The 25,111-nt window shown below is 36.8% G+C and overlaps 1 protein-coding gene across 4 annotated transcripts in view; it reads right to left on the bottom strand.

Moving 5' to 3' along the window:
* Cdh8 (cadherin 8) overlaps nt 1-25,111 on the bottom strand; it is a 335,462-nt gene that overhangs the window by 152,022 nt on the left and 158,329 nt on the right. For all 4 annotated transcript variants that reach the window (XM_048355444.1, XM_048355442.1, XM_048355446.1 and 1 more), the window contains exon 4: nt 21,752-21,871. In XM_048355444.1, the coding sequence (XP_048211401.1) occupies nt 21,752-21,871 (120 nt within the window). The remainder of the gene's footprint in view (nt 1-21,751; nt 21,872-25,111) is intronic.

Here is a 25,111-nt window from a genome sequence, read left to right as displayed (position 1 = left end):
ATGCAGGACAGTGTGTGATACTCTTATCTTCAATTAACCACCAAAAAGCTGGAAGTGGAGCTGTGTCTCAATTGGTAGAACTCTAGATTTGAGTAAAAATGTTCAAGGACAGTGTCGCAGACCTTAGATCCAGACCCCAGTACCAGACATGAAAGAAGAAGAAAAGAGGAGGAGGAGAAGGAGGGGGAAGGGGAGGGGGAGGGAGAGGGGGAGGGGGAGGGAGAGGGAGAGGGAGAAGGAGAGGGAGAGGGAGAGGGAGAGGGAGAGGAAGAAGGAGAAGGAGAAGGAGAGGAGAAGGAGAAAGAGAAGGTAAAGGAGATAGGGAAGGAGGAGGAGGAGGAGGAAGAGGAGGAGGAGGAGGAGAGAGAGGGAGAGGGAGAGGGAGAGGGAGAGGGAGAGGGAGAAGGAGAAGGAGAAGGAGAGGAGAAGGAGAAAGAGAAGGTAAAGGAGATAGGGAAGGAGGAGGAGGAGGAGGAAGAGGAGGAGGAGGAAGAGAGAGAGGGAGAGGGAGAGGGAGAGGGAAAGGGACAGGGAGGAGGGAGAGGGAGATGGAGAAGGAGAGGAGAAGGAGAAAGAGAAGGTAAAGGAGATAGGGAAGGAGGAGGAGGAGGAGGAGGAGGAGGAGGAAGAGGAGGAGGAGGAGAAGAAAGTGAAAGAGGAGGAAGAGGAGGAGGAGAAGGAGAGGAGGAGGAGGAGCAGGAGGAGGAGGAGGAGGAGGAGGAGAAGGAGGAGGAGGAGGAGGAGGAGAAAGAAGGAGGAGAGGAGAAGAAGAAGAAGAAGAAGAAGAAGAAGAAGAAGAAGAAGAAGAAGAAGAAGAAGAAGAAGAAGAGGAAGAGGAAGAAGAACAACAACAACAACAACAAAACAAACATGGTGGTATTCTAGAGATTTTATTATAACACAAAAAGGTCTCCAACATTTTTTTTCAATTTTCTTTAGGACTGTTTGGTTAACTTCTTTTCTATATGTTAAAATGTGATTATAAAAATTTGGAGAAGACATTTACACAAGGAAATTTGGTATACTTTGGGGGGGGGTGTCACTGAAGATTCTCTACACCCACATTTCTTAGTGCTCTTTAATATAAAACAGACCTTTATGTGTTAGAAAAATGTGCTCTTGGAATTCAGTAGATGGGAACGTTTTTTGATAGGAGCTTTACAAGCCTGATAGAGCTGGACAGGTTCCCCAAACTCATGGGGAAAAAAAGTCATACATTGCCAACCAGGAGTTCAAGGTTAAAAATAACATGGCATATTAAAATAATACACATACATAAATATATGCTCACAGATACATGGAAGCTCACACATTTTGTGCATTTGTACCTCTTTACATATACATATAGACCAATGTTTTTATATTTGCATCTTATAAATGTAGACATGTAAGAAAAACAGAATGGCAATAATGAGCATAAATGCATGCTTTTTATTATTATAGATAAGAACACTACAAGATTGTACATTCAATCTCGAACTTCCAAATTGCAGTGTCTCTACAAGTATTACCAGGAAAACCAGACTTGTAATTCAGCATTCGAGTCCCCACATGATTTGTGCCCATGAATCTTTAGCTACAGTTCTCTGGAGAGCCTGTGCACTTTCCCATCTTCAGATTCGCCAAAAAGTGTCCTGCCTCCACCATGTTGAGTACATAACTTTGCCAACTCCCACCCCCCTATTTTTTCTACCTCTTAAAATTTCCACTTATCTTTTCAGGCCCAGATCTGTTGTCTCACCAGTCCGGAAGACTTCTGAGGGAGAACTAATTACTGTCTTCCTTTAGCTCTTTGGCACCTTTCTAGAACTTCCTTACAGCACTTAATTTTACATTTCTTCTCCATTTTTCTACCTCTCTTGCTATGCCAACTTGTCCTGATAGCCAATTACTATATACAGAAACCATGTCTCATTCATCCTTTGCCTGGCCAAAGTTAACACTATCCTTGACACACACTAAGGTATTCAACAAATGAGGTAGGGGAGAAATAACCCAAAGAGGAAGAGAGAAGCTCGGAATTAAAGAGAAAGAAAGAACATGAGCTAAAAACATGGCTACTGGAGATTTTCATGTTGCTTTTGAGAAACCATCAGCAATAAAATACTAATTTAGCAAGGATAAGCCCATCCAACCCCAGTATTAATGAATTGATTAATTAATTAATTAAAAGCCAAAGAGAGATTCCTTTTTCCACAAACCCAAGAGTAACAGCTCAAGGTTATACCAGAGCACTAAGGGGAGGGAATAACAAATTCTGTGAATGTCAGGGAGTGTTTGTAGACCGAAATTACTCAGGGGTACTCCTTGTTTGCAGAGATATTGTCCTAATTTCATAATTGACATTTGAGTTATTAACTACACATATCAGTATACATTTGCAATGTTCTAATATTTCATATATACTCGGGAGTCCTTGAAAGTGGAGCATTGCTGAAGCTCAACATTTCCTAGTAATATTTTTTTTTCAATTTGAGGATTTGAAGGGGCTGAGTGGGTGAACAAGCCAATCTGTGCTCTATATGCTTTATTCACAAATGATGCTCAGAATCACTTGTCATTTTGGACAAAGATACACATATAACAGCAAAATTCCCCTAGAATGGTGGATAGGAAAAACTTAATTCACTTTCCAGAAGATGAAACTTTATGATCACATCTTGTGAGTGGTTTGGAATGTGATCTCCGTGATGAGAGAACTTAGGCAAGGTCACTGAGACTATTCCCAAACAAAGATTCAAAAGTTGGTCTATACAATCTTGCTTATGAATTATTAATGAAATAATATATGATGCTTTTGCGTAACAAAAACTCCACAGATTGCTTAGTAAGATATCTACCCAATCACATAGTATTATCACGGTATCTTTTTTTTTTTTTTTGGCCAGTCCTGGGCCTTGGACTCAGGGCCTGAGCACTGTCCCTTCTTCCTGCTCAAGGCTAGCACTCTGCCACTTGAGCCACAGCGCCGCTTCTGGCCGTTTTCTGTATATGTGGTGCTGGGGAATCGAACCTAGGGCCTCGTGTATCCGAGGCAGGCACTCTTGCCACTAGGCTATATCCCCAGCCCTATCACAGTATTAATGAGTCTGACAGGTGACATATTTTATACTGACTTTATCTGTTAACCTCTTCATGTCCTGTATCATTTGTATTTGAACATTTTTTTTACTAAAACTTACCAACTGTTTTTTAAGTTGTTTAAATCAGAACATTGAGCATCAGTTAAGTATCTCATTGTGTAAAGATTTTTGTCTTATACAGGAGTTTTCCTTTGTAATAAGAGAGCATAATCTTACAGTAAGATACTATAACTTCTTTTTTTAAAATTTTTTTGTCAGCCATGGTGCTTCAACTCAGGGCCTAGGCATTGTCCCTGAGCTCTTTTTCTCAAGACTAGTACTGTCCCATTTTGAGCCAGTGCCACTTTTGGTTTTCTGGTCGTTAACTGAAGATACGAGTCTCATGGACTTTCCTGCCTGGGCTGGCTTTGAACCGCCACTCTCAGATTTCAGTAGCTAGGATTACATGAATGAGCCACCAGGACCCAGCTAACTATAATTTCTTAATTGTCCAACTGTTCCAATCACAGGAAACTCTATATTCACATCCATATGGACTAACATATGAAATCCTTGTCCTAGAATTAACGATCTCCCTCAATCTCTGTATTTTATAAACATGTATAGTGAGTTCAGGCTATGGCTTGTTGTGATTGTAGTTCGTGGATTCTCCTGTTAAATAATTCTTCACAGGCCACTGTTTCCAGTATCAACACATGGCTAGCCAATAACGGATGCTAGTTAAATTACCAATTTTAAGTTTCATTGAATTGCTTGCAATTATTCCTATTCAGAAATTTCTTTTCCTCTGAATGGAAACACTTACAGGGACTTCTCAAAAATCAAGTAGAATTATTTCCATGAAGAACATGATGGCCCCATTCTTTCCTTAAACCATAATTCCAATAACTAATTACATGGATAATAAATATGGATGGTTCAAAAAAGCAAAGAGGAAATTCTCTATAAAATGTTAATGCTTTCATCTCGCGATTCAGACTTGAAGCAGGAAAGGAAAGCAGCAATGGGAAGCTGTTTGGTAATGAAATACAATGCTTGCTCTGGATTTGCCCGCTAAGACGTGGAGCCAGGAGTCAAATATGCATCCTAAGAAAGTTAGGTGATTCTTTTGAACCCTTAGAAACTCTGTTTCTGAACATATTACACTCTGATATACACAAGCACAGGAGATTATATGACATATCACCTGAGATTGTTTACAATTGTTTACATATTAGAAACTCAAAACATATTTTTAAAAATTATTCTTTTCCCCAAGTGTTTCTAAGTGGTCCCCATTCTTTCCATACTTCAAAGAAGCTTAAGGTAACTAGATATTAATCAGACATGCCACATTGTGTTCATCATTCCCTGCATATCCACATACATGTGGTGTTTTCAGGAGCTCAGATTTGATACCACACTTTGAATTTGTCTTTGGTCATTCTCACCTCCAGGTGCTGAGAGTAACTTGCAGAGTTCCGGGGGTAATGAGGGTGAGACAGTTTATAACCATCTCCCTATCTAATTTCTGTCAGTTTACATAAAGATATTTGTTACCTACATTTCTTTTTTTTACCCTACATTTCTTTTTTGTATGTTTTTGAAGATTTTTTTTTTTACAGAATATGATGTATCTAAAATATTTAGCCAAAATCTAACTTAAAAACTATAGTAATTATCTGATCAGTACTACAATCAGCACATCTGCCAGTTAGGTTGCAGGATAGCTGTACATATGGCTTACTGCAATCAGGCCCTAGTAAAACATGGTTGCAACTGGATTCCACTATTTTAATGGCACAGAGGAGTCAAACTACTTCAGTGACAAAGCTTTGGCCAGGATGGAAGTATGCATTCCTTTTCATTATGATGGCTGCCACAAGGGGCATCAAAGATCTGCTCATGGCTTGACTAGATTCTCAGTAAGAATCACAAACTAGGGACTCAACTAAAAAGAAGCAATATTCTAGGGCTAGTGGTTTTTCTTTGTCTGTCAAAGAGGATTATAAACCACTGACATACAAAAAGTGAAAGGAGTTCAACTACTGACTACAGGACAAGTAGCATGCTTGAATCACTTGAAATTCTGACAACTTGGTTCTTTTTGCAATAATTCAGAGGGCACAAATCCCACAACTAACCCAAGATAATCTCCTCAGTACTGCTTTTGTTCCTTCCAATTCAATACTCTCCTAGACCCTTTTGTTGCATCCCACAATTTCGGGTTTTGAAATCCTCCCACATTCTTCTTTAGGAAGGCAAAATCTTTCTTCCCAGCAGTGACTTCCATCTTTCCCTTCACATTATCTCTCAAAACAGAAGTTGCCTCCACCCTTCAAGCCTCTTCTTAGACTAATCCACACTTAATCAGATCAATGTCTGTGAAAGACTTATGATCCACTATGGACATAACCACACATGCCCCTCCTTTAACCTCTTGCATTGTGGTACTCATTGCTTCTAGTTACTGTAGTCCATTCCTTTTTGTATTTATATTAGTCAATGTCTTTCAGCTCCCATTTCACACTTAAATGCATATATACACTACATTGTGTCACCATGTCTGTCTGTCTCTGTGTTTGTCTGTCTGTCTGTCTCTCTCTCTCTCTCTCTCTCACACACACACACACATATACACACACATCTATATACACATTGGTCTATTTTATACAGAAAAGAAGAAAGACATAGGATAAGTAAATACTGTATAGGGAAGGAATTAAAAATGATACAAGTAGGGGCTGGGAGTGTAGCTTAGTGGTAGAGTGCTTGCCTAGCAGGCATGAAGCCCTGGGTTCAATTCCTCAGCACCACATAAACAGAAAAAGCCAGAAGTGGTGCTTGGCTCAAGTGCTAGAGTGCTAGTCAAGAGCAAAAAGAAAAAAAAAAGCCAGAAACAGTGCTCTGGCACTGTGTTCAAGCCCCAGGACTGGCAAAAAAAAAATGATACAAGTGTAGAATGGAATGGAATACCTACCACACAGTAAATAGCCTCTCCAGTGCCAGAAATACAGTGCAGAAGAGAGACCTAGAAACTAAGCTGGCAATCTTTACAGAGATCATGAGTAAGTTGGGGTTGTATTGCAACACACAGAGCTATATGAACTAAGACAATTAGTGTTCACAGTCAATGGACTTCTGGCCTCAACCTTTCCACTTGTTAGCTATGGGTACTGTCAGAGAGCTGGCAGAAAAAATATCTGAGGGAGATGCATGGAGACTGCAAAAGGAATTTGTCCTCTTGTACATAAGCTACATTTTATCAAAAAATATTTCTTGTGCCAGCACTGGCGCTTGAACTCAGGGCTCAGAGATTTTCCTTTCTATATTTAAGTCAAACCTCCACCATTTTTAAAAATTTCTTGGAATATTTTTATTATATTTAACTAGTTGTACAAAGGAGTTGCCATTTCACAAACTGGTTTATAAATACAGTGCATCTTGATCAATGCCATCACTTATAACATTACTTCCCTTAATTTTGTTATACATTGACTTTTTTTTACCATTTCACAAATCAGTTTATTTGTACAATGCATCTCATCTGTGTCATCATTTCAACAACTTCACCTCCCTTTGACTAACCATTGCCCTCACATTTCTCAATTCGGTGGTATACACAGTGAATTCTTGGCTTCCCCCCTTTATTTTTCTATCCCCTCTTCTTAGGTAAAGAAGTGGAATGACTTGGAAAAAAAATTATATTGAGCAACATAAGCCAGACACAGACAAATGGCTTCTCTCATTTATGGTAGTTAGTAGGTATACCTGCAAACCCTCAAGTAAACACACTGGGTAGTAAGCAAGAGGTTACAAAAGAATTAGCTGAAGTGTTTTAGACTCTATGAAGAATGTAAACAGTATAATTCTTTGAAAAGGCTAAGTCAACACCCAATAAAGTAAGTACCAGCAAATGAGCACTTCTGGTTAATTCGAGATAAGAATTTCACCAACTTTTCTGCCCTGGCTGGCTTTGAACCTCAATCCTCAGACTCCTTCATGGATAAGATTAGACAGGTACCACAAATGCCTGACTTAAACTACATTTTTATTATCATTAACCAAGGCCTGTTGTAGATATTATTCTTAGAGTCTGATTATGCTCTAGACCAGCCAGGCTATCTCCAGGGAAGGGAATCTCTATATCCCTCCAGGACAGAGATAATGAGATGTACAGTAAACAAGAGGCAGAATCTAACCTTCCTAGAAGGCAAGCCAGAGGCAAACCCAGTAAGAATGGAAAGTGAACTAGATTATTGTGTTCATAGCCACCAAGCAAGGAGAAAGTGCAGTTTTTATAGATGTATTGTTCCCTTAGTGGTAGCTGTCAACAGCCATCAGAGCACTGCTTCTCCAAACACATTGAAGGATGGATGTTTTTCACTCTTCATATTAAATTTTAAAATTTTAATAAATATGTACAGTCTGCTTTTACATCTCTGGGTTTTTCCAATTTGTTTGAATCTCTCTTTGTCTTAGGCATATAATTGTCATCAACCTTTTCTCTTATCAACCTGTATGAACACATCCCTTAGTTTTCTTTCCAAGAAGTCGACATGAAAGTACACATTGTGAAAACCCATATTTGTTGTTGTATGAATGAAAATTGAACCTCAGTCTTCTCTAAACGCCTACTGTTCTGTTCAATAGACAGTTGCTAAATCCTTTTGGTTAGCCATGCTTAGGGACCTGCATAAGACTTTCAGCTGTAGAGAGACCCAAAGGAAGTAGAAGATGGGATTCATTCAAACCTTCAGTCATTTTCACTCATTAGAGTCTCAGGGTTATCTCTCTCTCTCTCTCTCTCTCTCTCTCTCTCTCTCTCTCTCTTTAGTTCTGTGTGGTGGAGGGGTTTCCCTCAAAATCTAAATAATGTAAGTCAGTGATTCTGAGAAACTTGCAATTACTATTTGGCACATGTAATTTCACCTTGTGTTCTGGCACATAAAGTACCATCTCAAGAAACAGACTCTCCAAGAATGCAACACATACAAGAAAAGTAATGGACTACAGAGCAAGCAAAATTGAGCAATGACAGCAGTGTCACTGTGTCTCCAAATATGACATTTCTGTTTTGGGTGATTCGAATATGTCACTTACCTTTACATCATTATCTCTCTTGGCCATTGGGTACAGTAGTCCTTAATGATGAACAAGAAAATGAGACCAGAGCTCCTTGCACAATGAACTTTTCCTACTCTTTGAAATTCAGTATATAAATTATCTACTCAAAGTAACATGGCTAGGAAATGGATTCTAGAGCCCAGAATTTTCTACTAACTCTAATTCCAGTCGTTTTCTGTGTCAACTGTGGTGTGTTTTTCCATTCAGACTTGCTAGGAAATGTCTACTTTCTTAGAGCTCATAAGATGTAGCAAAATGTGTCATTAACAGAGAGACAAGATTCCCTGTCTCTTGCCCCATTTTCTATTAGTTGTTGCCATGTCTCGCCCAAAGACAGGGGTAATAGTATTAAAACTATCTCATCCTTTGCATAGCTGCTTGCCTGATCAGTTGTTGTTTTCAAAGGATGCTTTCCTGCTGTTGGATATTTGTAGTGGCAAATAGAGTTTCATGAGCCTCCCATCCTCAAATATGCAAATAATCTGATGTAACAAGGGAATTCCAGGGGGACATTTCTGGTATAAGTGGACTTAATGTACAGAGAAACTCTGTGGGAAAAATTCAGGAATGGGATCGTTCAATCAACCTTTCTTCCTTAGATCTTTCCCTTGATGTGCTAACAGATCTCAAAACGTACTACTAATTTCTTTCTATTGTTATTTGGTAGTACAGGGCCTCATATTTGCAAGACCGGCACCCTTCCTCTCTATCACTCTAGCCCTTTCTTGTTTTTGTTATTTTTCTGATAGAGTCTTGCGTTTCTGTCTGGGCCAACCTGAAACCATAATCCTTCTCCTTCATATGTAGGAGTATAGTCACATGCCACTTTTTCTTATGAACTTTTTGCCTGGTTGGGCCTCAAATCTCGATCCTCTTCTCTCCATATCCAGAGAAGTTGAGGTGACAGCTCTGCACCACTGTGCCTGGCTCTTTTATCTCTAATTTCTTAGACATTTCCATCGGAGAACAGGAAACCATGTTCCTCTCCCCATTTCCTTTAGTTTTTCATCTCTGCAGAAGGTAGGATCATAGACCTAAATTTAGTCGTTATTGGAACAGTTACCACTAATAAGATAAGCATTGAGCTAAGGGATGAATTTATAAACAGAGAGGAGTCTACATCTCTTGTCTGGGATAACCCATAACCCACAATCCAAATATTGAGGCAGATATTGAAATGCAAACTTATGTATCCCTAGTTTAAGCACTATCCTGTCTTCTATCAGCCCATCCAAATCCTTAGTACACTATATATCTCCTCTATATGGATTTTTCTTCTTACTTTCCCATCTACTTGCTTGTCCCCCTCTGTCAAAATTGGATCCCGAGGCTTTGAAATGTACTCCTTTTCTATAAAAGTAGTTCTGCTCCATTTTCCCACTCCAAAATATATAATTAATTTCTTGCTTTTCTCCAGAGCATGTTCATGAATACTCTCAATGACACATGGAATTGATTTCCAGTATTCTAGCACATTATTCTCATCTCAAATGGATGCCACAGACAGTCTCATCATCCACAGGTTACATGATCTCTTTTATCCTTCTTTATTTGTGGAAACAGTACTATGTTATTTTTCTTCCTCCCCTGACCAGCCATCACAGCAGAACAACCGCATTCTGCTGCTATGCCTCTTCTCCCTTTCTCCAAGCACTGAAGTCTCTGTCCTCATTCCTTCTATTTGGAGTGGAAATAAGCAATTTGGTTTTCCTACTTTATTGGTATTTACTCCACCCCTAAAATAACTCCTTGCATTAAAAAGTCTGTACATTTTTATATTTTCAACAACAACACATGAATATCTTTTATCGTCTATGAAACTGAGAGAAAGTACTATAGCTTGAATGTTTATTGTCTCCAAAATTCATGTTGAAATGTAGTTGCCATTGTAGTGGTATTAAGAGGTAAGGCCTTTAAGAAATGATTAGCCCTGAGGGACTTTCCCTCATGAATGAATTCATACTGTTATTACAGGAGTCGATTTCTATAAATAAGGACACATTGGACCCCAACTCTCCTTCTCTCTCCATCTTTGCTCTTTCACTACATGATGCCTAGTGATACCCCAGCAAGCCTCTTGCCAGATGCCAGTGCCTTGATCTCAGACTTTCCAGCCTCCTGGAAGGTGAGAAACAAAATTACTGTTCTTTTTAAAGTACCCAGTCTGTGGGGCTGTTACAACAACACAAATATGATTCAGGCAAATACTCCATAGACAAATAAACACAAACAAGCAAAGCCTATTTGCATACCTTTGCTAAAGATGCCAGGAGGATTATGGCTTTCTTTTCTTCCACACTTTTGAAATGGACAACTCTGACTACAAAACACTTGGGCATCTGAGCAGCTACTGCTCCACTTAACAGAGAACCATGTGCCCTTCTATGAAACAATCTAAAGACCTTCAAATCAAATCATTGTTGTGCTTATTCTTACTGTTGCACAAATATTTGCAGATGTGAAGATTCAGCACCTTAACATTTATTGAAATGGCTGCATCAAAATAAAATAAAATAAGGCAAATTCACTCAGAGACAGGCTTTGGCAGTCTATGCAAAAAAGACAGACTTTTGTCAATGTGGCAAGTACAAGTGCACAGCAAGTGTGCAAAATCAGGACTTACAACTATGGAGGGAGACAGGTATGGGTCTGAAATGCCACATTATGCTCAGCTACCACTGTGCATAGCACGTCAAAGTGCTATGCTCAAGGGATGTCCTTTCAAGACAATAAGGATGGTTTTCCTTTTGTGTATCTTTAAGTAGTTATACAAAGTAGTTAATTATCTTTAAGTAGTTATACAAAGGAGATCCGGTATAACAAAGCAGTTTATGAACACAATGCATCTTGATCAGCATTACCCCTTCAATATTCTCCCCTCCCCCACCCCCCGCCCCTTGGAACCTCCCCTTCCCTTTCTTTTCTTCATTATGTACCCCTTTCACCCCCTACCCCTCACCCTGGCCAACTTGCATGTACTCATTTCCCAGTGTTGATTTTGTTCGGTTTTGATCCAGTCTTTCTAAAACCTTATACTATTGAGCTCTCCATAGATTCTATTATACTTCAGTTAATTCATCCATAACTGCTTGCATGCACTCAACGTATTTACTAATAGATTTATAGCTGTAGTCCACCACAAATGAGGGAAACCACTCAACCTTTGTTTCTCTGAATCTGAATCTGACTTACTTCTTATCAGGTTTTTTGTTGTTGTTGTTGTTGTTTGTTGTTGTTTTTTTCCAGTTCTAGAGTAGACTAGTATTTGGGAAAATAAAGTAGAACCTAAGTGGGTGATTAGAGTTGTCATTGTTTTTCAATGAAAATTTAAATATGGTAAATAGAACTCAAGAAGTTGAAAAAAAAAGTGGGTTTGGTACTCTATACCCTTACATGTAAATGCTATAGGACCTCGGAAACTTACCCATGATCACTCACTCTTATGGGTAAAGAAATTAAAACTCTTAAGAATATGATGAACATTATTTTGGTACAGGTCAGATAATGAGGGAAAGTAAGAGAGAACTTGAACCTAACTTTCTCCCTGAAGTTCACTTTAAAGATTTCACACACACTGCCCAAGTCTCTCTGAAATCTAAATCACATTTCTGCATCCAGGAGTCCTTTCTCCTTGTGACAGTGACTACTCTGAGACTGAGACTGAGCATCGTTTGAAATAAATGTCTATGTGCAACATAGACACTTTGCTTCTCTTCTTCCTTCTAGTCATTTGTGTTCAGTTATTTCAGGGAAAATTCAACAATCCTTAGTTTCATGGTATAGATTTAGAGTTTAAAAGAGATATAAATAAGACAAATCCTATTTTTAAACCTGTTTCTCCCCATTCTATTTTTATATAGTATAGAAAGTGACTTAATCTCAAAATAAATTATGCTACAATGTCTAATATTAATTAATGCAGTTTGGAATAGTTGATGGTGTGGAAATAGAACCTCTCTAACTATTAAAAAATAACTCTGGAAGTCTATGGTAAACAAGAAACGTAAAACCTTAGTACATTTACACACATATCTTCAATAATCCTTCACAATTTGAGTTAAGGTATTATATAAAGGAAATCATTTTAAATGTAGGAATTTGTAAAATTAGCAAAAGGATTTTTATTAAGCATGGCTATTTTTATTGGGAGTTATCTCTAAATACAAATGTTATTGACACAGAACAGTTCTCTCTGAATTTAAAAGTAGCTTGTGCAAAGTAGACAAGTTTAGCCATGTGTTGCTCATGGTTGGTTGTGCTTGTGCATATTGTGGTTGGTTATTCTAATTCTGTATGAAACAATTAATAGGAACACATGTAAATAAAACAATAAATATGATCATATACAATCTATTTTATCTCCCATATGAAACATTACCAACATAGGGACAAATAAAGAGTTAATTGTCAGCAAAACTACAGAGAGTACTTGGGGAGGGGAGGCGTGAACATATTGAGTACAAACATTAGAATTTTAAAATTTAACTTTTATTCTTCTTCTCCTCATTATCATTAGGTTTAAATACCATGATGTATAAATTTAGGAACAGGTAAAATTAATCAATTTAGATTCTCATTATATACTCATTACTTTATTCATTTATCACTTTGTCTGACAAATATTTACTATTAGCTGCATATGCCATGCATTTGTCACCTGTCTGATCATGGATGTATCATTTAACCTGAAGGACCTTCATTTTTAATGTGATATTTGAAACTATCCTGGTGAATGGATTAAGCAAATACAAATATATGAGCATCACATTATTGCTTTGCTTCCTACAATTTATCCAGTGTTCTTACTATACCTGAAATGTAAAGGACATATGACAAATTCCTCTGTATTCAATTGCAAAATTAGTATAGTATCACACGTTCTAAGTTTTCTCCTCTTTGACCACACTAAACATGTGTGTATTGTATTTCAAAGGGATGCCTATTTTCTTTCTTAAAAAGTTGTAGAAATAAATATCCTGTACTACTTTTAAAGATGGAAAATGCAAGAAAAATGCATTAAGAAGATATTTCTGCATGTAAGGAAAACATGCACTGGCTTCCTCATAAAGTCTCCTGTCTTTTGGCTTTGTGCCCAAGTATCTTTTCCTTCTCTAAGAAGCTTAGAAGGGCCTTCATCTGTTAAAGAACAAGCAACTCCTGCCCTTTGTCCACTACTGGCCAGTAACCTCTTGGCTTTACTCTGAAGTTAGTGTGTGATACCTAAGTGTAAGTCAGCTATACAATGGATGTGGACATAGCTCCTCTCCTGACCAGCTTTTGGCATAGAAAGAGGTTGTCCACCACTACTTTGTAACCGTCCCAGGCAGTGGAGTAATGTCCCTAATGCAAAGGCATCTAGTTGCATGATATAAAAATGGCCCATTACAAAACAGAATGAAAGCATATTTCCTCTCACTCACCGTAACGTAAATTGTCATCTGATTAATACCAAAAATATTTTTAATCGGTGAAAAATCAAAATAAAAGAGTTAGAAAAAAATGGTTAGGAAAGATTATTGCCTGTGTCATTAAAACTAATTTTAACGGCTTGGAGTGTGGCTTAGCAGTAGCATGCTTGCCTACCATGCATGAAGCCCTAGGTTCAATTTCTCAGTTCCACATAAACAGAATAAGCCAGAAGTGCCACGGTGGCTCAGGTGGTAGAGTGCTAGTCTTCGGCAAAAAGACGCTCAGGGTCAGTGCCCAGACCCTGAGTTCAAGCCCCAGGATTGACAAAAATAAAAAAAAAAATAAAAAATGATTTTAATCACTGGATGATAAATACATATATGGGAATAATTAACAAAATAATTAAGTAATTGATATATGTTTATTAAAATGACTATTTTGGCAGTAAAGAGGAAGCGCTCATCTAAAGCTACACAGAAATGGGTAGAAATGTCTGAATGTTTAAATTCTTACACAGAAAAATATCTTCCCGTGAAAATTTTCCTGTACAACTGAGAAAGCAAAATGATTTAATTTTGCAATGTAATCCTCATCATTAATTGATTTTTTTTACCCTAACCACATAGCACTTATTGTCTTTAAGGGTGCAAAGCACTGAACTTCAGGCTTTGTGCATACTAGGCACACACTATGAGACTGAAACAAACACCCAACCCTTGCTTTTATGAGTTTGGGTTTCCTTATGCAGCAAAACCTGTTCCTTGAACTCATAATCATCCCAAATGTTGGGAGTACAGGGATGGTGCCTGGCTAGTTGTTTTGTACTATAAGGATTCATTTAATCCTTTCCCTGTTTCCAGTCCATCCTTTGTTAAAATATAATCAATTCTTCTGGATGCATCACCTGGGATGAGTAATATGATTTTCCTGATTTCCTGTTTTCACATATATTTGCAACCCCTTTTATACTTGCACCATGAGCCCTATATCATATGTACTTATACATGTTACATACCATACATACTAAAATAATTTAATAATTTCTAATTATACTGGATAAAATTTTATGTACATTCAGGCTGTATCATGCATCCTATTTCACCTTTAGTGGTCAGACCCTGACTAAGAATGCAGATGGTGACTAGATAGCAATTAATGTGAACGATGTAGACATCATCACCTAGCAGTGCATTGTGGTTCTGTCTGAATTTATCTGAACACTCCTCAGAGGTCTGTGCTAAGCAAATCCTTTAGCTAGTTTTCTTGGAAGTGGAAACAATAATCTATGCAATTGAGATTAAAAAGAGAACGTGTGTGTGTTTGTAATCTATCACATAAAAAGGACTCAATAGGGTGAAGGCATTTCATGAAGGCTCCATGTATTATCTTGGTTTCTCTAAAAGAGAACCATTCATTAAATGTGTTTTTTTTTTTTTTTCTTCCCGGGAGTACTTTTTTTCTTTAGCTTCTTCTTCTTGTTATTTTTTTGTTTTACAGGTTCCACTGAGACAAATGTTATTTGTATCCTATGAAGAAAGATGGTCTGAGTTTCACAAAAAGCAAAGGTCAATGAATTAAGTTAGTTTATTTTTAAGCAAGTCATTTTTCATCCTATCCTTTGCCCAGAGCCAAGTTTGGACTGTCCAGAAACTTTTCCCTTGTTTCCTTGGGAAAATTAAACATTTATTATTCACTTGCCTTGCATTTCATTTAGTCTTTCCATCTTCAATCACTTAGGATGGACTGCAACTGTTTTCTCACTGCTGTCCTCAAATTAGAGCTTTTAAAATAAATGCCACATTTCTCTCTGTCTGTGCCCAAAATGTTACAGAGAAACATATGGCAGTGGGGTGGTCGGAGGAAAAAAAAGCAGCAAGCAATTTTAGACTGCAAATAAGCTATTTTCAGCCTTTTGAAGCACCATAATAAATGCTATTCACAAAAATGACGTCTTATTTTACAATTACTACGGCGCCCTCACATCTTGTCCGACACTACACTGCCTCTTAGGCCTGTGTATCAAGGATTCCTGGGCCTCCTTCCAAGGTTTATAAGTCCCTTTCCAAATCAGTCACATTGCCTGGTGTGAGTGAAGCTGTTTGGGAGTCAAGTAGAGGTACAAGAGAATTAAAAAAAAAAAAAAAAAAAAAAAACTAGGTTGTAGTATCAGAGTTTCACTTTGAATCCTGCCTTCAGCCCCTTGGGAAGGAAATGTATCAAGTCAAACTCTGTTCTTTTCTCAGGAAACTAAGATGAGTTTGACACCTTCCTCCAAATACTGTATACGTTTCACAACACATGAGAATAGATTTAGCACAAGGATATACTGCAATAAGGATATACTAAGTGCTCCATAAATGAAGGGGCTGTTTGCTATTTTTTACTCCCAAGTTACAAGTTGGGAGAGAATTTTCACTACAGGCATGAAGGGAGAAGGTTCTCATACTTGGTGAAACACAGTTTGGTCATGTGCAAGTTGAAGACAAATTTTCTCTTCAGCAATCTGATCCAGTGCTCTGTCAAGCCTGAACACCAAGTGAATATAGTGATTTTACTTTTTAATGCTGATGTGACTAATAATATTTGTCATAGTAATGTCTCCTCCATTGGAAAGATACATTAATAGTCACTCCTCTGTTTCTTTCTATTACTTCTGTTTTCTATGTAGTCTTTCCAAATCCCTTTACATATGATCTAGAAGTGAATGTGAGCAAGGGCTAATGATTGCCAGGGCTTCCTGAGTGGCTGGAATTGTAATTGTGAGCCACTGGAGCTTGGCTCAAGACTACACTTTACAACACAAGAACAGTGTTGGGTGATCTGCTCACTTCAGACACTGCGTTAAATTTAGAGATGGTATGAGTGTTAGTCATAAATGAATTTCAACAACAACAACCAAAAGTATTTGAAATTAAACAAATAGAAAGAAAAATATGAGCTAAAAATAAACTGTCTCCTACTCTATCCTCTCAGATCTTCTCTATGAACTATGAGCAAGCCATTCTCCTTATCTCTGTCAATGTATTCTTTTCTCTCTCACACTTCCTTGTTTTTTCTTTAAAGAAAAAAAAAAGAGGGGCTGGGGATATGGCCTAGTGGCAAGAGTGCTTGCCTCATATACATGAAGCCCTGGGTTCGATTACCCAGCACCACATATACAGAAATGGCCAGAAGTGGCGCTGCGGCTCAAGTGGTAGAGTGCTAGCCTTGAGCAAAAAGAAGCCAGGGACAGTGCTCAGGCCCTGAGTCCAAGGCCCAGGACTGGCAAAAAAAAAAAAAAAAAAAAAAAAAAGAACTGTTTGGCAAGAAATGTACCCATTACTTATGTAATTGTGTCTCCTCTGTACATCACCGTTACAATGAAATTTTATAAAAGCCCTACTCACTGGTCAGTCAGGTAGAGATGATACAAACCAGTGAAGCTCAGTTATTATTTATGTTTTACATTCCCTTGGAGGAACTGATTTAAATTTTTTAAAGAGTCAATAGATATGATAATTAGTGATTTCAGTTAAGCTCAAAAACAAAATAAACAGAAAAAAATGACAATATCCCTATAGTCTATGGATGATTCCCCAAACAAGAGCTGGAACTCTCCCTAAGGAGAGAGTACTATGAAAAAAAAAAAAAAAAAAGACTATGACAACAGAACCAGATTCCATAAAGTGAGAATATAATAAACCAAGTAATAGCAGAATATATGTGAACACAAGTCCAGAGTTCAGCTCATGGCACTCTTGAGAGGAAACAAGTAATCAAATAAACAAGATACAAAATCAGTTGCTGTCTTTTATGCTTCAGTTTCTTTCTCCTTATAGAAAATATTCTATGGGAAACAACACTGCAATGTACATGGTTGTCCTGGTAGCATTAGCATGGCCTTGTTTGTGTTCTATTTCCAATGCCCATGAATGGAATTGCTTGCTGGATCATAGGGAAGATCTATGTTAAGTCTTTTTGGGTAACCTCCATATTGATTTCCAGAGTGGTTGTATTTGGAAGGGAAAAGAAAGGGACAAGGAGATAGTGTGACAAAGGGTGAACAAATGCAGCAGTGGTACTCACTAGACAATATGTTGAAAATGAACTATACAAATAGTGGGTAAAGATGGGAGGGAAAGCATGGGAGAGAGTGAGGGAAGGGGTGACACTGTCCAAACATAATATACTCTTTATCTGGCTTATGTAACTGTAAACCCTCTGTACATCATCTTTACAATAGCAATAAAGAAAAGAATATATTCTAGCTTCAAAAGTTGCCTAATCATTGTGCAATCATCTCTGAAAAGATCATAAATGTGATTACATTGGGTAACTGGAAGTAGAGCACTATCCCAGTAAGTTGTAATGACTAATGGTGTTCAGCTAATATCTTCTGACCCAATGATGCTAGGTCACTTGGGAGAACCAATTGGGAGAATCAGTCATATAGAGATTCATCTTGTTAGGGACTCCTATCAAGATATACTTATTTTGTATGATAAATGTTTAATCATTCCTGAAATTCACTTTATGTTGCTTGGAACAACAATCAGTGAATGCTATAGTATTTGTGGTATAAAACATGCATTTAAAAATAGATATTCATTTTGATTAGTTTTGTTTTACCATGATGTCCTATTCTATCATGTGGTAAAGTGATACATTGCAATCTCTTTTGATTCAATATGAATGTGTGACATCAGCAGAGGCCCATTGCTTGCATTTACAACCAAGGAGAAACTTTCCAGTTGAGACCACTCACTTACCCAATCCATCTCAGCCCTGGACTGAGCAGAGGGTTATTTCTGAGGCTAGGCATTATTATGCACAGCAGGAGACTTCTTAGGGTAGTCAGTTCTCCAGGATCTCCAGGGGCTGTGCCAAAATCCTTTCAAGCTATGTGTTGGCTTATCTTGTCTTCTGGTCCTCTTTCCTTGTTTATGAAACAGATTTGCATCTGATATAAAGGGTTTCCTGGCCAAGCTTACTTCCTGCCTCCTTTATTGTTTCATAGTGATAAACTGCCAATACACCATTTACATTCCTATCTCAGAATCTCATCTAGTTTCCAGAGTCCTCAACCTACACATGTCTTTTGGTCATTCCAAAAACATATTTGATTTGTCACCTATTCATAAAATTAAGATTTCAAATGCCAATGGCTCCCTGTCCACATTTGTATTGCAAAATTTTAGAATGTAAACAATGTTGTCTGTCCTGTATAGTTATAAAACCCCACCATCTCTACTCTGCTTGTTTTCTCTCTCCCCACACACCCAGACACACTCAGGTATTTGATATCAGTTTCAATGCTTTGTTTTACAAAGAGAGAAGACTCAAAGACAGAATGAGAATTACATTACATAGGAACAACTACTCATTATTTGTTTCATTAGAACCTACTCAAGTGTAATTATAAAGGTTTTACATGAAACATTTACATTTTGCTGACAGGCATACATGTTTCAGCTATATGTTATTCTTTATTGGTTATTGAATTTAACCTCTATTTTCAACCGCATTTTAACTATTCCCATTGAAATTTTCAACCTCATTCACTCAACACTTACTAAGAAATTACAATGTAGGCTGCTCAAGTATCACATCGCTCAAGTTTTCATTCATAACCTTATTTATGATAGCACCAGCATAAAGTTTCTAAAATACAAATCGGATAATTTTATTTATGTCAAACTGGTAATGATGAAGTTAAAAATCACTGTGTGTTGAGATAGATATTCATTGTGATGGCAAAAATGTAAATACAAACTGTTGCTGACAGTGTTTAATTAAGCAAATGGCAATATATATCAAATAAGTTTTAAATTAGAAGAGAGTCTTCATTCTCCATACCTCACAATGATTTATTCTTACAATATGAATTATTTAAAGAACATCACCATATTTCCTTTATTTATGTTGGAAAAAAATCTGTCTTCCAAAATAGATTGTGAGACACTTGCAAGCTGAGACTAGCTTTTGTAATTTTTCCTTCCTCCCTATGTTTAATTCAGTGGCTGCACATACTGAATACTCAATGGACATTTTCTGGCTTAATATCTGTTTTGTATTGGGAATGACAAGCAGAAAGACCCACATGAACAAATCCTGAAGAAACAAAAGAAGATACCTATTCAATTCCACTTTGGTAATTACCTCATTCTTGCCTTATGGAAGATAGTATCATTGCTTACAAAAAGGGAAGTTCAAGCTAAGTATTATTGGCTCACACTAGTAATCCTAATTATGTAAGAGGCAGACTTGGAAGACCATAGTTTAAGGCCAGCCTGGGCAGAAAATAATCCAGCTGGGAAGGACAGGGGGCATGGACTGGTCAGAGTAAAGCTTCTAATGTTCAAGTACGAGCTGAGGCAAGAGTGCAAGCTTCTACATTCAAAACCCAATACTAAAATGCTATTAAAAGAAACTCACAGAAGCTTGGAAATCAGGAACCTGGATTTAGGTCCTCTTTGTGCTCTCATTTCTGCAATTATCACTGTGGCCAAGTGATAGTTTGTCACCAGACTTCTCTTTCCCTTAAAACCAGCAATTGATTTCCCAATCTGACACCCTTCCAGCAATTGGGACAAGATTTAAAACAGACTTCCCTCTTGATTGATACAAAAATCTATTATCATAACTATAATTTATGCACTTTCCAAGAATGCTTTCTGTTTTCCAAATCTAAGTTCACTTTTAAGAAATGACCTATTTGTATATTACTGTACTTTTCTTACTTCTAAATGAATGAGGATTTTACTCTTTGGATTTATTTTTTACAGCTTACAGATGCTTTAATATTTTAATTTAATTAATAATTGACTTAAAAGCAAGTCAGGGAAATTTGTCTTAATGATGCTAAAAGCTCATGAATCCAAGAAAAATTAATATATGCACAGGGTCTTTATAGGTTGAAAATTTCTATTTTGAAATATATAGAAAGAAAATCTACCTGATGATAAAGTATCAAATATAGAATATATTATCTTTAATGAAAACTATTCTCAATAATTTTAACAATATTTTTTAATAATTTTACATGCCTATCACAATACTCTACAGACATAAGCTAGTCTGTCCAAGCAGATGTATTCTCTTTATGTACATTTGAAACAATTAGAAACATGCCTCTCCATTTGTAAAATCACATTTTTTATAAATTTGTTTTCCAGAATATTTTGAAAGTAGTTTTGTGTATGTGTTTATGTACAGTTACTTGCTTTTTCTCTTTTTTTTCTTCCTTTCTTCCCTTTTCTTTCTTTCTTCCCTTCTTTTTTTTTTTTTTAGTCTTTCTTTAAGTACTTCTTGAGTATACTTCTGGCTAATTTTTGATGTTGTTTTTGTTTGTTGTTGTTGTTAGTTTATGTTTTGAGGATGAAATCTTGTGAACTTTTCTTCCTTAGCTGATTTTGAACTACAATTCTCCTATCCTTCTCTCTCACTAGAGAGACTTATAGGCCTGAGTCAGTGGCAACAAACTTACTTTGTTCTTCCTTAGTAACTTATATCATCCTTCATAAAATCTGCACTGGAGGACTTCAAAAAATTGGCTTCATTTAATATTGGCTATAAAAATATTCTCACAAGAACTCAGAGAGTAGGCATCAATATCCTGTTTTACAAATAAGGACCTTAAGACATTAAAAAAAAGTATCAGACTTGTAATGAATGACATTGTTTGCTGTGTCCTGCATAGGGGCCATTCTTCTCTTCTTTTCATTTTCATAATGAGGCTAAAGAATTAAGTTATAAACCCACTTTATAGACACACAGTTGAAATTTAGAAAGTTACTGTTAAATATCATGAAGCCAATGAGTGGCTAAATGTATTTTTATTTATTTATTATTTATTTATTTATTTTTGGCTAGATGTATTTTTAAATCTGATATATCAATGTGCCTAAGTGTGTGTGCATACCCTTTCCTCTTTTATTACAGAATGAAAAATGGTATCAAACCATCTGTATTATTCTACCCAGGGTTCTAGAATTTGTTTTAATCAGGATCTAAATGACTGTTTTGGCTACCATGTTCCTCAGAATGCACATTCAAACATTATTGGACCTGGCAATGAAATCCTTAACCATAACATTCCATAATCCGAATCCCAAGAGAAACATTTCTCCGATGCCAAAACCTGATAAATAGAATTCAAAATTGAGGCCACAAACCTGTTTCAGGCTCAATAGAGAAATAAGGCTGCCCTTCCAAGATGCTGTAAACCAACTTCGCACTGTTTCCGTAAACTGGGTCATCGGCATCAGTAGCTGTTACATTAGTGACAGACGTACCTAATAAAAAGAGAGGGGGAAAAGTCATAATTAACACGTTATTTTTTGCCAAGAGCTAAATTTTGCCAAGCCTATCATACAGAAATCTATGTGTGGGAATAAAGAGAAAAGGGGGAAAAATCAAGAGGGAAGGTCTTTTTAACAGACTAAGATAAACTGCTTTACCATAACATTAACAATACCTAATTCTTGTCAAAGAAAGAGTTCTGCTAGGTTGGAGAGCTGTATAAAGACAGCCTCTTTTGTATCTGTGTTACTTAAGATTCCTTTGTAGTTTTCATTTTAAAGATACCTATTAGATTCATGTGGGCTTAGAGAATATGCAAGGAAAATGATATCAAAGGAATATGAAATACATGGTTAATAATATCATATAGCAGGTGATGCTTAAGTTTTGCAAAAGCACAAGTAAACCTACCTACCAAAGTCGACTGCTGAATTTTTTTTAAAAAGCTGTGCAAAAATATCAAAGGAATATTTTATCCCATCACATTTAATTCCTCAGAATATAAAATTAGATTGGAACCACCAATTAATTTGCATGCTTAGGTAATTAGGCCCATGGATAATAGAATCAAAACCACCTTTTTTCCTAGATTATTCTTCTCTTTCATATTCGCTTATTCATGAGACAATTGAGTACAGAGAGTTTGCTTGCCTGAATTGAAATACATATTTCCCCCCCCCCAAAAAAAAATCCTCTACATGAAGGCATTTGGTGGCAGTGAGGCAGAGAAGGAAACAATAGATGAATACATCTAGAAATATTCAGATAAATAACAAGTGGAAGTAACTACATGATCCAGATGATCCAGTACAGACAAGGTGAAAGTAGGAATTTTCTAAGGGAGGTTGCATTTCAGTTAATTGTTAAAGAAATGTCAAGTTTCACCAAGGTAAGGGCAGAGAAAGAATTCCAAGAAATGTGTCATGCATAAGTAAAGGCACAGTAGCAGCCTTGGGACATTCTGGAAACTTTGAATCTGAGGGGAATTTAGAAAAGTCTAGAGTGACAACTAGAGTCAGGATCTAGGAAAGTTCTCTTCCTTTTCAATATATGTCAGACATACATTTACTACTTGTATGATAGATGGATGCATGACTAAATTATTTGACAAATTTAATGAAGAACATCAGGAGATATCACAGATCACATTTGTTATAAGGACTGTGTTTGGGGATAAATTGGTGAACACCTGCTTAGCAAGCACAAGTCCTTGGGTCCAATCTCAAGTACAACAAGAATAAAATTTTCAAACCATTATTTAGAATTGATTCTTAAGCATAAAAAATGTGTTGCAGAATTCTTAGCATATATAGAAATACATTTATAACAAATATGGATGCATATTTATTGCATATGTATATACATATATGTGTATATACATATATCGCTGTATATATAACAAATCTATATAGCAAGGATGTATGTACATATATCGTAACTACAGAGAGATAGACAGATTTATGCTTAATTTTTGTATAGCATCAAGAAGCATTGGAGTTAAAATCTTCAAGAAAGAATGATAGGGAGATAAGTGCTCACATAATGTTAGAAGATAGGGAACAAAATTAGTTATTAAAACTAGAAATATTAGAAATATTAGAAATTTCAACTAATAATAAAATGTGGAATCCTTTGACTGCCTGAATCATAAATCTTACTTAGCTCGACCCTGTTATATCACAGAGATAATGCTTCAGGGAAAGAGTCATCTTATATTTCAGAGTTCATTCAAACTGAAGAGCCAGGAGAGTACCATTAGGCCAAAGTTTATGTGAGGTGTATATTCTGCTTTTTTGGGGGGGGGGGGGGCGGGGGAGGAGTTCTGGTAGATTTACTCTGATTCTTCAGAAATAAATTCCACTCCCCAACTAAAATAAAATATTATTATCAAGAAACAAAGTCAAAGCCTCAAAATGAAGTTATATTGATGAGTCTGGATATTTATTTCCAATCATTGCCTCCTCCCTGGAAAATAAACAGTAAGCAGTCATAAACTTGTCAGGACCAAAATGACACTCTAGATGGTAACTTAAATGAAGGGCTATACTTATGGAGAACAAACATGTGCAAATATTTCTTGATGGACCATTCCATAGTATAAATCTGTAGAGGAGGTGTGTGTTGGCCAAGTAGTGGACAACTTGTTCATGGTTTGTATGTAGAATAGTTTTCAACATATTCTGAAGCACTTATCTCTGTCTCCTTGGGCAAATCATTTAACCTTAGCCTCAGGCTACAATCTACCATATACACATTAGAGTGAATGTGAGAGATAAAGGAAATGATGAATGTGGATACCTAATAGAGAAACTATCACATGCTAATCTTGAGTACCACCCTGCCTTTGGATTAGACCTTAACTTTAAATAATAGATTCCTCTGGGTCTGTCCCAGAATGATAAGATACAGAAAGACATGGAATACTTAAAAAAAAAAAAAAAAAAAGAAAGAAACTTCAACTCCAATTGAAATCTTGCAGCAATCAAAATGTAGAGTGATCATTCAAAAGTGCATATGGTAGGTAACAAACTGTAACAAAAGTTAGTTTCATGTCTATTCCTGGGAGCTGTTCATTTTTGTTAGGATTACTTGGTGTGTGTGTGGGGGGTAGGGGGACTCTTTCAGATTTGTTTGCAAAGTGAAGCATTTTTAAGGCAATTTATCTTGTCTAAAGAGTTCTGAAAAACCAATTCAGGGTAATTATAAGGTGAGAAATACATTCTTGGATTTGTATTATTCCAAGAGTAGTGATAATTATTCTATTTCTGTCCTTATTTTAAGTTGATCTGATTTTTGTCCTGAGAGCTATACTTCCCCAACACTGACACTGGAACACAGGTCCAAGTTTCTATCATCCACATGCTCTGCGTTTTTATTCCTTCATATGCAAAGAGGCTCATTTGTACTCTGAACACATTATTATTTCATGTGAGACTCTAGTGTTGCTTTAGGAAATAATGAAAAGAGTGAATACCACATAGCTGCAACATGTTTAGAGGGGAAGGGTAATAAGAGGGAGGGCACAAAAGGAGGGAAGAAGGATGAGCAAAAGCACTCATTATTTTCATTGTACATGATGTCAAAACTGAACTCCAGGGCAGGGATGGGAAGGGGAAAATGGGAGAGAATGTTGGAAGAGGTGACATTGGTCAAGAGAAACTGTACCCATAACCTGAAATGTGGAATTGTTACCTCTTTGTACAACCACTTAACAATAATGACAATAATGATGG

Source organism: Perognathus longimembris, chromosome 10 (genome assembly GCF_023159225.1).
Source record: "Perognathus longimembris pacificus isolate PPM17 chromosome 10, ASM2315922v1, whole genome shotgun sequence".
Classification (NCBI taxonomy): domain Eukaryota; kingdom Metazoa; phylum Chordata; class Mammalia; order Rodentia; family Heteromyidae; genus Perognathus; species Perognathus longimembris.
This window is presented reverse-complemented; position numbering and strand designations above follow the sequence as displayed.